The 17,732-nt window shown below is 47.6% G+C and overlaps 1 protein-coding gene across 2 annotated transcripts in view; it reads left to right on the top strand.

The window, feature by feature from the left end:
• Positions 1-17,732, top strand: part of LOC129840722 (inactive dipeptidyl peptidase 10-like) — a 67,202-nt gene that overhangs the window by 16,042 nt on the left and 33,428 nt on the right. Inside the window, exon 1 of one of the 2 annotated variants that reach the window (XM_055908840.1) lies at positions 7,018-7,289. The exons of the other annotated variant lie outside the window; for it this stretch is intronic. Coding sequence (XP_055764815.1) covers positions 7,263-7,289 — 27 coding nt within the window. The 5' untranslated portion in view covers positions 7,018-7,262. Of the gene's footprint in view, positions 1-7,017; positions 7,290-17,732 lie in introns of those variants that run through there. 2 annotated transcript variants of the gene reach the window in all.

Here is a 17,732-nt window from a genome sequence, read left to right as displayed (position 1 = left end):
CTTTGTTGATGCACCTTTGGCAGCGACTACAGCCTCAAGTCGTCTTGGGTATGATGCTACAAGCTTGGCACACCTGTATTTGGGGAGTTTCTCCCATTCTTCTCTGCAGATCCTCTCAAGCTCTGTCAGGTTGGATGAGGAGCGTTGCTGTATGGCTATTTTCAGGTCTCTCCAGAGATGTTTGATCGGGTTCAAGTCCGGGCTCTGGCTGGGCCACTCAAGGACATTCAGGGACTTGTCCTGCGTTGTCTTGGCTATGTGCTTAGGGTCGTTGTCCTGTTGGAAGGTAAACCTTCGCTCCAGTCTGAGGTCTTGAGCGCTCTGGAGCAGGTTTTCATCAAGGATCTCTCTGTACTTTGCTCCGTTCATCTTTGCCTCGATCCTGACAAGTCTCCCAGTCCCTGCCGCTGAAAAACATCCCCACAGCATGATGCTGCCACCACCATGCTTCACCGTAGGGATGGTGCCATGTTTCCTCCAGACATGATGCTTGGCATTCAGGCCAAATAGTTGTTTATTGGTCTCATCAGACTAAATAATCTTGTTTCTCATGGTCTGAGAGTCTTTATGCACCTTTTGGCAAACTCCAAGTGGGCTGTCATGTGCCTTTTACTGAGGAGTGACTTCCATCTGGCCACTGTACCATAAAGGCCTTATTGGTGGAGTGCTGCAGAGATGGTTGTCCTTCTGGAAGGTTCTCCCATCTCCACAGAGGAACTATAGAGCTCTGTTAGAGTGACCATCGGGTTCTTGAACACCTCCCTGACCAAGGCCCTTCTCCCCAGATCTGTGCCTCGACACAATCCTGTCTCGGAGCTCTACTAACAATTTGACCTCATGGCTTGGTTTTTGCTCTGACATGCACTGTCAACTGTAGGACCTTATATAGATAGTTTCGTGCCTTTCAAAACAGGTTGCTAAATTGCTAAAAAACGGTTTTCGCGTTATCATTATGGGGTATTGTGTGTAGATTGCTGAGGGCATTTTTTTTATTTAATCAATTTTTTTAATAAGGCTGTAACGTAACAAAATGTGGAAAAACTTAAGGGGTCTGAATACTTTCCGAAGGTACTGTATTTCTCTCACTCAGCTCTCTCTCTCTCAATCTCTTCTATTTCTCTCTCTCTCTCTCTCCCCCTCTCTCTCTCTCTCTCTCTCTCTCTGATACACACCCACACCATACCAAAAACACACCCCACACACACCTTCAACACTAACTCAATGACAACTCAGCCCTGTGTTTGTGAGCAGCAGGGAATTTGTACCAATTTGTAAATCACAATTATAATCTTGCAGGACAAGGCACTCATTTGGAAGAGTAATGATGTTGTGAAGAATATGCAGGCCCGCGTATGACTCACAGTCTTTGAACAGGACTGGGGAGGGATGGCTATTCTGAGAGCCGCTATGTGGACCATGATTGCTTGGCAGTGCAGCAGATAAAGGAACGCTGCAATCTGCATCATTAACTCAGGCTGGAGATTTTTCAAACACCTGAAACAGCATCTTCCTGTAATCTAGAGCCATATCATGCTTAATTCTATGTCCAAAATATAATATCTGGGTAAAAGATTAACAGGAATGTGAGTCTTATTCAGTACATTTAGTAATTGACTTGCTTTTCTAAAGTCTACCAACCTTGCCAGCAGGATAGTTAGACAAGCTAGCTACTCTAACTTGATTGATGCCTGAAATGGCTTCTCGGTACCTAGTTATGAGGTTGGGAGATTGGGAGCCTATCTGGGCTAGCTACAGTGCCTTGCAAAGTATTCATCCCCCTTGGCGTTTTTACAATTTTGTTGCATAACAACCTGTAATTTAAATAGATTTTTATTTGAATTTCATGTAATGGACATACACAAAATAGTCCATATTGGTGAAGTGAAATTAAATAATTTATATATTACATAAAATTCCCCAAAAATAAATGACAGTAAAGTCGTGCGTGCATATGTATTCACCCCCTTTGCTATGAAGCCCCTACATAAGATCTGGTGCAACCAATTACCTTCATAAATCACATAATTCATTAAATAAAGTCCACCTGTGTGCAATCTAAGTGTCCATGATCTCAGTATATATACACCTGTTCTGAAAGGCCCCAGAGTCTGCAACACAACTAAGCAAGTGGCACCACCAAGCAAGAGGCACCATGAAGACCAATGAGCTCTCCAAACAGGTCAGGGACAAAGTTGTGGAGAAGTACAGATCAGGGTTGGGTTATAAAAAAATATCTGAAACTTTGAACATCCCACGGAGCACAATTAAATCCATTATAAAAAAATGGAAAGAACATGGCACCACAACAAACCTGCCAAAAGAAGGCCGCCCACCAAATCTCACAGACCAGGCAAGGAGGGAATTAATCAGAGAGGCAATAAAGTGACCAAAGATAACCCTGAAGGAGCTGCGAATCTCCACAGCGGAGATTGGAGTATCTCTCCATAGGATGACTTTAAGCTGGACACTCCACAAAGCTGGGCTTTACGGAAGAGTGACCAGAAAAAGTCAGACACACTTAGTGTTCGCCAAAAGGCCAAACATATGGAAGAAGGTAATCTGGTCAGATGAGACAAAACTTTTGCTTTTTGGCCATCAAGGAAAATGCTATGTCTGGCGCAAACCCAACACCTCTAATCACCCCGAGAACACCCTCCCCAAGCATGGTGGTGGCAACATCATGCTGTGGGGATGTTTTTCATTGGCAGGGACTGGGAAACTGCTCAGAATTGAAGGAATGATGGATGGCGCTAAATACAGGTAAATTCTTGAGGGAAACCTGTTTCAGTCATCCAGAGATTTGAGACTGGGACGGAGGTTCACCTTCCAGCAGGACAGTGACCCTTAGCATACTGCTAAAGCAACACTCGAGTGGTTTAAGGGGAAACATTTAAATGTCTTGGAATGGCCTAGTCAAAGCCCAGACCTCAATCCAATTGAGAATCTGTGGTATAACTTAAAGATTGCTGTACATCAGCGGAACCCATCCAACTTGTAGGAACTGGAGCAGTTTTGCCTTGAAGAATGGGAAAACATCCCAGTGGCTAGATGTGCCAAGCTTATAGAGACATACCCCAAGAGACTTGCAGCTGTAATTGATGGCTTTACAAAGTAAAAGATGGCTCTACAAAGTATTGACTTTGGGGGGGGGTGAATAGTTATGCACAAGTTTTCTGTTATTTTTGTCTTATTTCTTGTTTGTTTCACAATAAAAAATATTTTGCATCTTCAAAGTGGTAGGCATGTTGTGTAAATCAAATGATACTAACCCCCCAAAAATCCATATTTAATTCCAGGTTGTAAGGCATCTGTTAAGGCAGTCAATGTCGTTCTCCTCCTCAGACGAGGAGGAGCATGGATCAGACCAAGATGCGGAGAGGTAAGTGTTCATGATTTAATGAAAATAACAGGAAAACACTACAAACTACAAAACAACAAACGTGACATACCTCAAAACAGTCCTGTGTGGTCCAACCACTGGCACAGGAAACAAACACCCACAAAACACCAGTGAAACCCTGGCTGCCTTTGTATGACTCTCAATTAGAGACAAACAATACACACCTGTCTCTAATTGAGAATCATACCAGGCCGAACACAAAACCCCACATAGAAATACAAAACATAGACAAACCCACCCAACTCACGCCCTGACCAACTAAAATGAATACAAAACAAAGGAAAACAGGTCAGGAACGTGACAGAACCCCCCCCTTAAGGTGCGAACTCCGGGCGCACCAGCACAAAGTCTAGGGGAGGGTCTGGGTGGGCGTCTGTCCACGGTGGCGGCTCTGGCGGTGGACGAGGTCCCCACCCCACCATAATCAATCCCCGCTTCTTTATCCCCCTCCCAATGACCACCCTCCCACTAACCCCACCTAAATGAAGGGGCAGCACCGGGATAAGGGGCAGCACCGGGATAAGGGGCAGCACCGGGACAAGGGGCAGCACCGGGACAAGGGGCAGCACCGGGACAAGGGGCAGCACCGGGACAAGGGGCAGCACCGGGACAAGGAGCAGCACCGGGACAAGGGGCAGCACCGGGACAAGGAGCAGCACCGGGACAAGGGGCAGCACCGGGACAAGGGGCAGCACCGGGACAAGGGGCAGCACCGGGACAAGGGGCAACACCGGGATAAGGGGCAGCAGGTCCTGGCTGAGGGACTCCAGCAGGTCCTGGCTGAGGGACTCCGGCAGGTCCGGGCTGAGTGGCAGCTCCGGACTGTAGGGCAGCTCCGGACTGTACGGCAGCTCCGGACTGTACGGCAGCTCCGGACTGTACGGCAGCTCCGGACTGTACGGCAGCTCCGGACTGGCGGGCGTCTCTGGCAGCTCCTGACTGGCGGGCGTCTCTGGCAGCTCCTGACTGGCGGGCGTCTCTGGCAGCTCCTGACTGGCGGGCGTCTCTGGCAGCTCCTGACTGGCGGGCGTCTCTGGCAGCTCCTGACTGGCGGGCGTCTCTGGCAGATCCTGACTGGCGGACGTCTCTGGCAGATCCTGACTGGCGGGCGTCTCTGGCGGCTCCTGACTGACGGACGGCTCTACTGGCTCGGGACAGACGGGCGGCTCTAATGGCTCGTGGCAGACAGATGGCTCAGACGGCGCTGGGCAGACAGATGGCTCAGACGGCGCTGGGCAGACAGATGGCTCAGACGGCGCTGGGCAGACAGATGGCTCAGACGGCGCTGGGCAGACAGATGGCTCAGACGGCGCTGGGCAGACAGATGGCTCAGACGGCGCTGGGCAGACAGATGGCTCAGACGGCGCTGGGCAGACAGATGGCTCAGACGGCGCTGGGCAGACAGATGGCTCTGGCCGGCTGAGACGCACTATAGGCCTGGTGCGTGGTACCGGAACTGGAGGTACCGGGCTGAGGGCACGCACCTCAGGGCGAGTGCGGGGAACAGGAACAGGGCACACTGGACTCTCGTGGCGCACTCTAGGCCTGGTGCGTGGTACCGGAACTGGAGGTACCGGGCTGAGGGCACGCACCTCAGGGCGAGTGCGGGGAGAAGGAACAGTGCGTCCAGGGCTCTGGAGACGCACAGGAGGCTTGGTGCGTGGTGCCGGAACTGGAGGCACTGGGCTGGAGACAAGCACCATAGGGAGAGTACGTGGAGGAGGAACAGGGCTCTGGAGATGCACTGGAAGCCTGGTGCGTGGTGTAGGCACTGGTGGTACTGAGCTGGGGTGGGAAGGTGGCGCCGGATATACCGGACCGTGAAGGAGGACACGTGCTCTTGAGCACCGAGCCTCCCCAACCCTACCAGGTTGAATGGACCCCGTAGCCCTGCCAGTGCGGCGAGGTGGAATAGCCCGCACTGGGCTATGCAGGCGAACCGGGGACACCACCTGTAAGGCTGGTGCCATGTACGCCGGCCCGAGGAGACGTACTGGAGGCCAGATACGTTGGGCCGGCTTCATGGCATCCGGCTCGATGCCCAACCTAGCCCTCCCAGTGCGGCAAGGTGGAATAGCCCGCACTGGGCTAAGCACGCGTACTGGGGACACCGTGCGCTTTACCGCATAACACGGTGTCTGACCAGTACGACGCCCTCTTACTCCACGGCAAGCCCGGGGAGTTGGCTCAGGTATCCAACCCGGCTTCGCCACACTCCCCTTTAGCCCCCCCCCAAGAAATTTTTGGGTGAGCCTCTCGGGCTTCCAGCCGCTCTTACGTGCTTTTGCCTCATAGAACCTCCTCTCCGCTTTCGCTGCCTCCAGCTCCGCTTTGGGGCGGCGACACTCCTCTGGCTCTGCCCAGGGTCCTTCTCCGTCCAGAATCTCCTCCCAAGTCCATTCCTCTTTTCCCCATTGCTGTTGTTCTTGCCTTCCTTCCTCAATCCGCTTGGTCCTGTTGTGGTGGGTGTTTCTGTTAAGGCAGTCAATGTCGTTCTCCTCCTCAGACGAGGAGGAGCATGGATCAGACCAAGATGCGGAGAGGTAAGTGTTCATGATTTAATGAAAATAACAGGAAAACACTACAAACTACAAAACAACAAACGTGACATACCTCAAAACAGTCCTGTGTGGTCCAACCACTGGCACAGGAAACAAACACCCACAAAACACCAGTGAAACCCTGGCTGCCTTTGTATGACTCTCAATTAGAGACAAACAATACACACCTGTCTCTAATTGAGAATCATACCAGGCCGAACACAAAACCCCACATAGAAATACAAAACATAGACAAACCCACCCAACTCACGCCCTGACCAACTAAAATGAATACAAAACAAAGGAAAACAGGTCAGGAACGTGACAGCATCAAAATAGGAAAAATGCCAAGGGGGGTGAATACTTTCGCAAGCCACTGTAAAGCCAACTTCATAAAATTGGTAGTAGCTAGTAGTACTACAGAGAAACAACAACAATTTATTTTAAATAAAAGATAGAACATTTTTCTATAATATATATATATATTTTTCACAGAAATAATCTGATGGGCAGGAGGCCTCTGCATGAAAGGCACTGTAGGCCGCTGGTTTAAGACTTGCAAGATTATTTGCTCAAAGTCCATGTAGGTGATATCTCATTTTCCTTGTAATATTTCTGGTTTGTTAGATTTGTTTGCTTCAGTGAACGGAACGACTGTCCATTCTCTCAAAGCACAATGCCGTAGTGTAGTTAGGAACTTCAGCACCACGGACAGCTCACATTGAGCGCTGTATCCTACAAAGTGCGATACGAATTTATTCAAACTCACACTCACACTAAACTGTATTATGACACAAAGAAAAGACACATCACACTAATGATAGAACCCTTTGCCAGTCTAATTATATCCAGTACTCTGAAAACTCTTGCAATGAACACGAAGTGTATTATTTCCCGCCCCCTTTGCCGAGTGTTTGTTTCTTTTATTGTCGTGTGAGCGGCGCATATTTCTACTCGTGGTCATGGATGTTTACAGCGTTAGCAACAAACACCTCACATACTTTCTTTCTCGGGATATTGCGTGCTTTCCTCTGCTTGAAAGAGATAAGGGATATCTGATACAATGGGAATGGGGGGGGGGGGGGGGGTTACCTTTTCTTCATATATGCTTCTTTGAAATGCGAGCTGCGGTAGATTTCTTGAAATCGTGATGCCCCCTACTTGACTTGGGTGAACATTTCTGGATTGTGTTGTGTGTCAAGCCCCTCGCCATTCTCTGGGTTGATACGTAGATACATCAGCTACCCCGAAAGGTCTGTGCATACATTGCACACATTATCGAGTCCATCTGACCGAGGAGGTCCGAAAATCAAGATTCCACAATGACAGCTTCAAAGGAAGGAGAGGAGGTAGGATGGTACACGCTAATACTGATTTTGATTGAGGCATTGCATTTGTGTAGAGATGGAGTGCTTATTTTCCAGTTGAGTCTGAGTCAACTGCGTGATGGATGCAACAGATCCGTCATCATGCGAAACAGAACTGATGCCATACTGCAAGGGATTCGTTCTGTTTGAAAAGACGTGAGATGTATTGATCTCTTCGGATAGGCACACTTTATCGACATTTTTATTCAGATTTAGCCTACTATTCATGGTAGTTTTATTAATTGACTCCGAATGATGCGTATTGTATTGACATCTTTCCATCACGACCCTGGCTACTACACCATAAATGCGAAGATGAACTGTTTCATAGGTTTCTGAAGTTGCCTCGTCTTATCACAGCAATAACAATGTCCCGAACATTCGAGTTCAGCACATGCTCAAACCAATATGAACGCTGTTAAGCCAACTCTCCGAGAAGTATAGCACGCATGTATTAGGAGCCACATATACTTAGTCTCATTACAGATGTGTCAACCTCAGTTAATAAACCCCATATTCAGTTATGTGTAGCTTCAATCAAACACAAGTTTAGTTGATATTCACATCAAATATGTACATCTCATGGATTCAAGCCAAGACACACTGATCATTCTCCTAGGCAATTCACTTATTTCAAGGTGAGATCTTATTACTTGAAAGTGATTCCTATTAATAACAATAACAATAATAATAATTAGGTGGGTGCTTATATTTGTCTTATTTCACAGATGTACAAGTGTGCATTATACACATGTGTGAATAGAACATGCATTTTTTTTGCATATCCGCCCTGCCTAACTCCCTCTGAGACACCCTTGGAGAGTGGGGTCACGGCCAGGGTCTGCCATTATCAACTGCGACCCTGGAGCAATTAGGGTTGAGTGCCTTGTTCAAGGGCACATCGGCAGATCGTTCACCTTGTCTGCTTTGGGATTTGAACTAGCGACCTTTTGGTTACTGGCCGAACTAGAGCTGGGATGATAAACCGAAAATGATCGACACGGACCATACTGATATCATTCATTATGATAAGTAGAGAACTAGAGAACTAGAGAAATATGAGTTTGAAATTAAATGCGTTTGCTAATATGTGTGATGTTAATGGGACAATGAATGGCCACAACCATCAAACCAGTAGTAATACTTTAAAGGATGCTGCATAATGATGTTATAAATGTAACCTATTTATCATTGCCACACAAATTAGCAATTATTATGTATTGCAATATGGCTTTTTGTCCATATCGCCCAGCTCTAGGCCCAACGCTCTAACCGCTAGGTTAACTGCTGCTCCCTATTATTGTAGTTGTCTGAGTAGGAAGTGCTATTGAGTAGAGGGAGATTTCTTAATATGTGTGTGTGTGTTAGTGTGTGTGTGTGTGTGTTTGTGTCCGACCAACCCCGCAATGTGGTATATCCAGCTCTCTGGGATCCATGAAGATGATCAACTTTAACTACAGGGACAAAGGAAATTATTTAGCTCATTGCACATTTTGGAAATTACTATAATCAGTTTTGTATACACAGGCATGCTGTTTAAAATGTTTAGCAGCAAACTGACAAACGCTTTCCTTATGATAACCGAAGCGATACCAAAGACGGTCCAAATGGTCATTCGGTATCAGGGAATCTCTGAGATCTCTTACATAACTGACAATCAAGGTATGTTTGTTGTACAAATCCTTTCATTAGCCGAACACATTGCGACGAGTAGAGTTCCTTAGCCAACTCTTGTTGGCTGTTTAATCTAGATTTTTTTAATGTTATGTAAAACCACTGGACTGCAGTTCTTACCGGCATTATTTTCTGGTTTTCATTAATGATTCCAGTTTGCAAACATAGTTTTAGGCGGTTTCAGGAGCACCTTGCTTGGGCTTGCTTGGGCTTTATCTGTCTTTGATAAGTAGAAGGATAGCTCCGATACGTGTTTAACAAATACTCTGGGACTTTTAAAGCCCAGTGCTGTGCAGTGACTGCTCAGGCAGCTGGTGAGTAGAGCGGAAATCCTATTGACGGACATGTAGTCTCAGTAGGAAAGAACATGATTTATTCTAAATCTTCTCTGGATTAGGAGCAGAAAACAAATCTGGCCCTCTGTGTGTGTGTGACCTCTCTCTCTCTCTCTCTCTCTGTGTGTGTGTGTGTGTGTGTGTGTGTGTGTGTGTGTGTGTGTGTGTGTGTGTGCGCGTGCGTGTGTGTGTGTGTGTGTGTGTGTGTGTGTGTGTGTGTGTGTGTGTGTGTGTGTGTGTGTGTGTGTGTGTGTGTGTGTGTGTGACATGCTCACCCTTTCCCTCACTCTACACCAACCTTGTTTGTGTGAATACTCTTGACATTGATAGGACTGTCCTCGTAAGTGTGTGGCCTAGATGCACATGTTAACTGATGCACATGAGAATGCCCCCCATTTGCTGGAGGTCATCCAAAAGGGCAAGTGTGGTAGCCTATTTTCAAATCAAATAAATATTTTATTTGTCACATGCTTCGTAAACAACAGGTGTAGAATAACAGTGAAATGCTTGCTTACGGGTCCTTTTCAACAATGTAGAGTTGAGATAATGATACAAAATGTAATGAAACAAAAAGTACATAGTGACACGAGGAATAAATACACAGTGAATAATGAATAACAATAACAGGTACAGGTAACATGGGAGTACCAGTACCGAGTCGATGTGCAGGGGTACAAGGTAATTGAGGTAGCTGTTAGGGCTGGGATTTGTCAGGGACCTCACGATACGATATGATCACGATACTTAGGTGCCGATATGATATGTATTGCGATTCTATATATTACAAATCAATATTTTGATTTTATTGCCATTTGATGTTCCAAACGTGTTGCTCACCATATGTCTGCTGCAGAGAGACAAGACAGCCACGAGAAAACAAGTGTTGATCAGTCATGGGAATAAAAGTGCTGAAAACAAATTGGCTCCCAATTTAAAAAGAAGATGGAGAACAAGCTATGAAGGAAAAACACTGTAGTTTTGGTGCTGGTACAGCCAAAAACAATACTCAGATTTTGTCAAAACGACACGATATGTTAAAAAAATATATCCTGATATGTAACTGTATATTTTTCCCCCATCACTCGTATCTATGTTCAGTTAGGTAGGAGTAAAGTGACTAGGCAACAGGATCATACAGATAATAGACAGTAGCAGCAGCATATGGGGAGTGTGAATGTGTGTGTGATCGTGGGTGTGTGGTGTCAGTATGCATGTGCGTGTGCGTGTGCTATGTGTGTGTGTTGGGATGTCAGTGTAAGTATGTGTGAGTGTGTGGGTAGAGTCCAGTGTGTGTGCATAGAGTAAAAAAGGATCAATGCAGGTATTCTGGGTAGTCGTTTGTTTTATCAGTCTTATGGCTTGGGGAGTAGAAGCTGTTCAGGGTCCTGTTGGTTACAGACTTGCTTCACTGGTACCGCTTGCTATGCTGAGAGAACAGTCTACCGCTTGAGTGGCTGGAGTCTTTTAAAAGGGGTCCTGGATGACAGGGAGCTTGGCCCCAGTGATGTACTGGGCTGTACTCACTACTCTCTTTAGCGCCTTGTGGTCTTGTGCTTTGCATTTGCCGTACCAAGCGGTAATGCAGCCAGTCAAGATGCTCTCAATGGTGAAGCTGTACAACTTTTTAAAGATCTGAGGGTCGATGGCAAATCTTTTCAGCCTCCTGAGGGGAAAGAGCTGACCTGCCCTCTTCCCAACTGTGTTGGTGGGTGTGGACCATGTTAATTCCTTAGTGATGTGGACACTGAGGAACTTGAAGCTGTCGACCTGCTCCATTACAGCCCTGTCGATGTTAATAGGGGCATGCTCGCCCCTCCTTTTCCTGTAGTTCACGATCAGATCCTTTGTCTTGCTGACATTGAGAGAGAGGTTGTTGTCCTTGCACCACACTGCCAGGTCTCTGACTTCCCTATAGGCTGCCTATTTTGCACTCACATCATGGTCCTCTTTTCAATGGCCTGAATAGAATGAACTAGAGGGAGAGAGTGAGACATTACTAGTCTATACCTGTCTACAGCTCCGCTCTGATGTATGGCGAGGCTGGCTCGCTGAATGTACTGCCAACAGATCTCATAATGAAACCACTACAACAGCTCACCTCTAAATAATTCAAAATTCACTGAAAGCTGCCCAGTAGGGAGTTATGGGTATGTACTGTATACGGCCCAGGGGTAACTCCACATGCCTGTTCGATTCAATACATTCATGACAGGTTAGACTGAGTTAAGGCTGAGTAGGGGGCCTTGGGAGATCAAACCCATCTATTTACTTGGCACGTATCTATAAATATTATATTCATATTAGCTCTGGTCCTGGGTGTGAGTGTGTTTTCCTTCACAGGCTCAGCATTAGCAAGCCCCACTAACATCCTGGACCAGAGCTTTACATGAATATCTGTTAGGAATTGGGACTCATAAAAGGGGTCATTAGGGGCCAGACAGTGACAGGTGGCCCTGTGGTCACAAACAAGAAGAGTCTGACAGCAGATTGGAGGGCGAGGGAGATGTGTTCTGTAAGGACTTGGCAGGGCCTCACTCTCCCTAATTGCACTTGTTTGTAGTGGCTGGCACTAAGTCAGGAAGTTAATGAGACTCAGTGACTGCAGGGAGAATACTCACTGCTCTCTTAAATCCCAATGCCTTGAGAAGATGGTCTGTCAAAAATCACTATTCTAGTGGATGATGTGTGCAAACATGGTTTTGTATACAGTAGATTTCTCACGTCAAGCACAGAATTATATAGGACTGTACACTGTACACAGTTGAAGTCGGAAGTTTACATACACATAGGTCAGAGTCATTAAAACTTGTTTTTCGACCACACCACAAATTTCTTGTTAACAAACTATAGTTTTGGCAAGTCGGTTAGGACATCTACTTTGTGCATGACACAAGTAATTTTTCCAACAATTGTTTACAGACAGATTATTTCACTTATAACTCAGTGTATCACAATTACAGTGGGTCAGAAGTTTACATACACTAAGTTGACTGTGCCTTTAAACAGCTTGTAAAATTCCAGAAAATGATGTCATGGCTTTAGAAGCTTCTGATAGGCTGATTGACATCATTTGAGTCAATTGGAGGTGTACCTGTGGATGTATTCAAGGCCTACCTTCAAACTCAGTGCCTCTTTGCTTGTGTAACGGTCCTGACCTGTTTTATGTTGTTTTGTATGTGTTTTTGGTCAGGGCGTGTGTTTTGTGTGGGCAGTCTATGTTTTGTATTTCTAGGTTGGTTTTTGTGTTCGGCCTGGTATGATTCTCAATTAGAGACAGGTGTGTATCGTTTGTCTCTAATTGAGAGTCATACTAAGGCAGCCAGGGTTTCACTGGGGTTTTGTGGGTGTTTGTTCCTGTGTCCTCACAGGACGGTTGAAGGTTAGTCACATTTGTTGTTTTGTAGTTTTGTAGTGTCTTGTTTGCTGTTGTCATTAAAAGATGGCTTATTTCCCTCAATCCGCATCTTGGTCCTATCCATGCTCCTCCTCGTCTAAGGGGGAGAACAACATTGACTGCCTTTACAGAAACACCCACCACAACAGGACCAAGCGGATTGAGGAGAGAGAAAAGGAACTAAAGCAATGGAGAGAAGAGGAATGGAGTTGGGAACAAATATTCAACGGAGAAGGACCCTGGGCTAAGGTTGGTGTGAATCGCCGCTCGCGTGAGGAGAAGAAGGCAGCCACAGCCCAGGAGCGGTGGATTGAGGAGGCAGCACGTATGAGAGGCTGGAAGCCCGAGAGGCTCACCCAAAAATTTCTTGGGGGGGGGGGGGGGGGGGCTAAAGGGGAGTGTGGCGAAGCCGGGTTGGATACCTGAGCCAACTCCCCGGGCTTGCCGTGGAGTAAGAGGGCGTCGTACTGGTCAGACACCGTGTTATGCGGTAAAGCGCACGGTGTCCCCAGTACGCGTGCTTAGCCCAGTGCGGGCTATTCCACCTTGCCGCACTGGGAGGGCTAGGTTGGGCATCGAGCCGAGTGCCATGAAGCCGGCCCAACGTATCTGGTCTCCAGTACGTCTCCTCGGGCCGGCGTACATGGCACCAGCCTTACAGGTGGTGTCCCCGGTTCGCCTGCAGAGCCCAGTGCGGGCTATTCCACCTCGCCGCACTGGCAGGGCTACGGGGACCATTCAACCTGGTAAGGTTGGGGAGGCTCGGTGCTCAAGAGCACGTGTCCTCCTTCACGGTCCGGTATATCCGGCGCCACCTTCCCACCCCAGCTCAGTACCACCAGTGCCTACACCACGCACCAGGCTTCCAGTGCATCTCCAGAGCCCTGTTCCTCTTCCACGCACTCTCCCTATGGTGCGTGTCTTCAGCCCGGTACCTCCAGTTCCGGTACCACGCACCAGGCCTATAGTGCGTCTCAGCCGGCCTGAGTCTGCCGTCTGCCTAGCGCCAGAGCCGTCCTGCCATGACCAGCCAGAGCCGTCCTGCCATGACCAGCCAGAGTTGTCCTGCCATGACCAGCCAGAGCCGTCCTGCCATGACCAGCCAGAGCCGTCCTGCCATGACCAGCCAGAGCCGTCCTGCCATGACCAGCCAGAGCCGTCCTGCCATGACCTGCCAGAGCCTTCCTGCCATGACCAGCCAGAGCCGTCCTGCCATGACCAGCCAGAGCCGTCCTGCCATGACCAGCCAGAGCCGTCCTGCCATGACCAGCCAGAGCCGTCCTGCCATGACCAGCCGGAGCCGTCCTGCCATGACCTGCCGGAGCCGTCCTGCCATGACCTGCCGGAGCCGTCCAGCCAGGACCTGCCGGAGCCGTCCAGCCAGGACCTGCCGGAGCCGTCCAGCCAGGACCTGCCCGAGTCCCTACGCCCGGACCGGTCGGAGTCCCTCAGCCCGGACCTGCCGGAGTCCCTCAGCCCGGACCTGCCGGAGTCCCTCAGCCCGGACCTGCCGGAGTCCCTCAGCCCGGACCTGCCGGAGTCCCTCAGCCCGGACCTGCCGGAGTCCCTCAGCCCGGACCTGCCGGAGTCCCTACGCCCGGACCTGCCGGAGTCCCTCAGCCAGGACCTGCCGGAGTCCCTCAGCCAGGACCTGCCGGAGTCCCTCAGCCAGGACCTGCCGGAGTCCCTCAGCCAGGACCTGCCGGAGTCCCTCAGCCAGGACCTGCCGGAGTCCCTCAGCCAGGACCTGCCGGAGTCCCTCAGCCAGGACCTGCCGGAGTCCCTCAGCCAGGACCTGCCGCCCCTTATCCCGGTGCTGCCCCTTATCCCGGTGCTGCCCCTTATCCCGGTGCTGCCCCTTCATTTAGGTGGTGTTAGTGGGAGGGTGGTCATTGGGAGGGGGATAAAGAAGCAGGGATTGATTATGGTGGGGTGGGGACCTCGCCCTCAGCCTGAGCCACTACCGTGGTCAACTGCCCACCCAGACCCTCCCCTGGACTTTGTGCTGGTGCGCCCGGCGTTCGCACCTTGAGGGGGGGGGGGTTTGTAACGGTCCTGACCTGTTTTATGTTGTTTTGTATGTGTTTTTGGTCAGGGCGTGTGTTTTGGGTGGGCAGTCTATGTTTTGTATTTCTAGGTTGGTTTTTGTGTTCGGCCTGGTATGATTCTCAATTAGAGACAGGTGTGTATCGTTTGTCTCTAATTGAGAGTCATACTAAGGCAGCCAGGGTTTCACTGGGGTTTTGTGGGTGTTTGTTCCTGTGTCCTCACAGGACGGTTGAAGGTTAATCACATTTGTTGTTTTGTAGTTTTGTAGTGTCTTGTTTGCTGTTGTCATTAAAAGATGGCTTATTTCCCTCAATCCGCATCTTGGTCCTATCCATGCTCCTCCTCGTCTAAGGGGGAGAACAACATTGACTGCCTTTACAGCTTGACATCGTGGGAAAATCAAAAGAAATCAGCCAAGACCCCAGAAAAAAATTGTGGACCTCCATAAGTCTGGTTCGTCCTTGGGAGCAATTTCCAAACGCCTGAAGGTACCACGTTCATCTGTACAAACAATAGTACGCAAGTATAAACACCATGGGATCACGCAGCCGTCATACCGCTCTGTCTCCTAGAGATTAACTTACTTTGGTGCAAAAAGTGCAAATTAATCCCAGAACAACAGCAAAGGGCCTTGTGAAGATGCTGGAGGAAACAGGTACAAAAGTATCTATATGCACAGTAAAACGAGTCCTATATCGACATAACCTGAATGGCCGCTCAGCAAGGAAGAAGCCACTGCTCCAAAACCGCCATAAAAAAGCCAGACTACGGTTTGCAACTGCACATTGGGCCAAAGATTGTACTTTTTGGAGAAATGTCCTCTGGTCTGATGAAACAAAAATAGAACTGTTTGGCCATAATGACCCTTGTTATGTTTGGAGGTAAAAGGGGAAGGCTTACAAGCCAAAGAACACCATCCCAAACATGACGCACGGGGATGCCAGCATCATGTTGTGGGGGTGCTTTCCTGCAGGAGGGACTGGTGCACTTCACAAAATAGATGGCATCATGAAGAAGAATAATAATGTGGATATATTGACGCAACATCTCAAGACATCCGTCAGGATGTTAAAACATGGTCGCAAATGGGTCTTCCAAATGGACAATGACCCCAAGTATACTTCCAAAGTTGTGGCAAAATGGCTTAAGGCCAACAAAGTCAAGGTATTGGAGGGGCCATCACAAAGCCCTGACCTCAATCCTATAGAGAATGTGTGGGCAGAACTGAAAAGGTGTGTGCGAGCAAGGAGGCCTACAAACCTGACTCAGTTACACCAGCTCTGTCAGGAGGAATGGGCCAAAATTCACCCAACTTATTGTGGGAAGCTTGTGGAAGGCTACCCAAAACATTTGACCCAAGTTAAACAATTTGAAGGCAATGCTACCAAATACTAATTGAGTGTATGTAAACTGACCCGCTGGGAATGTGATGAATGAAATAAAAGCTGAAATAAATCATTCTCTCTACTATGATTCTGATATTTCGCATTCTTAAAATAAAGTGGTGATCCTAACTGACCTTAAACAGGGATTTTTACTTGGATTAAATGTCAGGAATTGTGAAAAACTGAGTTGAAATGTTTTTGGTGGATGTAAACCGACTTCCGACTTCAACTGTATCTACAGGTGTACTTTCTAGCCTGGATCCAGACTGAATTGATCTATTTACATTTTGTGAAGTGAAGCAGAGCAATTCACATTAAATCCAGGCTAGTAAGTTTCTGATCCTGGTGAAAACAATGTTCTCCTTAACTGGTTTCTTGGGAGATCACAGTAGGCTCTCCACAGTAGGCTAGACGAACAAGTTCAGACTCGCAGAGCCATGACTCATGCTTCTAAGTGCTAATCAAAAGATGAATGTAACGCCACAGTTGGCGGGAACATGACCTCGTTAGTTTGTTTGTCTGCCCAGCAGTGTCTCACATGACAGATGTTACTTACGATGTTGATTACCTTGCGCTGGACTGCCTGTCTGTTTTGCATCCTTTGTTGTCTATTTGCATATTTCTGATTTATGGTCTTGTTTCCTAAATGTAACAGGTTGGAAACATGATTGGCCGGATGTTGCCGTCCAAAATGTTTTCTGTAATGAATTGTTATAACCTACGCATGACCAACTAGCAAATGATGAAAAAACACCTACAGTATGAGCGCATTTACCAAAAATCTGTTTGGTTTTATAGTTGTTATACATATTACATTAACTGGGCATAGGTTACAGGCTGTGAACCAACCATGTACATCCGGTGTGCTTTTACAGTTGTAATTCTGCATTCTCACCCAAATCAATGCAACCAACCGCTTACCAACATTAGATTAAATTGACGTAATTTATTTATGTATAGACTATAGACATACCAAAAATAGATGCAACACGCCGTGATAAAACTCTATGACTCAGTGTCTATGACTCAGTGTTTTTAGAGGAGAAATGAAAGGGACATTTGAAGGTCTCAGGGAGTGTTCTCTCTGGAGATAGCTTCTTGAGAGCAATCAATAGTTTGTGTTTCCACCACTCTCTGCCCACTCTCTGCCCTCCCTACATCTTTTTTTCTACTGTGAAAGGAAGGCTAGGTGGTGTACAGTAACACCCATCTATACACCTCTCAGCTCTAATCATGTCAGCTCTGGCCAGTCAAAATAATTGCTAGACATACACCTATTCACTTTGACCTATTCAGAATGATCATTATGAAAGGGTGGACACCTAATGCTTTGAGACAAAGACATGTCCATAGACAGCAGTGTGATCCCATTTAATTAAACCATGAGCTTGCAGTGACTGACTGGTACTGTAATTATATTAGGGATTATATTGTAGGAAGTTGTGGGGTTGGTTGCCATTGCTGACACCAAAAGTGGACTCCACTTTATTACAATTTAGAATTAGAATCTTGCAACACTGTTTAATTGACAATCCACAAGTGCAAATGAACACCGTATTTCCTCATTCCATAGGAGCCTCTATTTTTC

This window comes from Salvelinus fontinalis, chromosome 41 (genome assembly GCF_029448725.1).
Source record: "Salvelinus fontinalis isolate EN_2023a chromosome 41, ASM2944872v1, whole genome shotgun sequence".
Lineage (NCBI taxonomy): Eukaryota > Metazoa > Chordata > Actinopteri > Salmoniformes > Salmonidae > Salvelinus > Salvelinus fontinalis.
The sequence above is the reverse complement of the archived record's forward strand: the minus strand, read 5'-3'. Positions and strand labels throughout refer to the sequence as shown.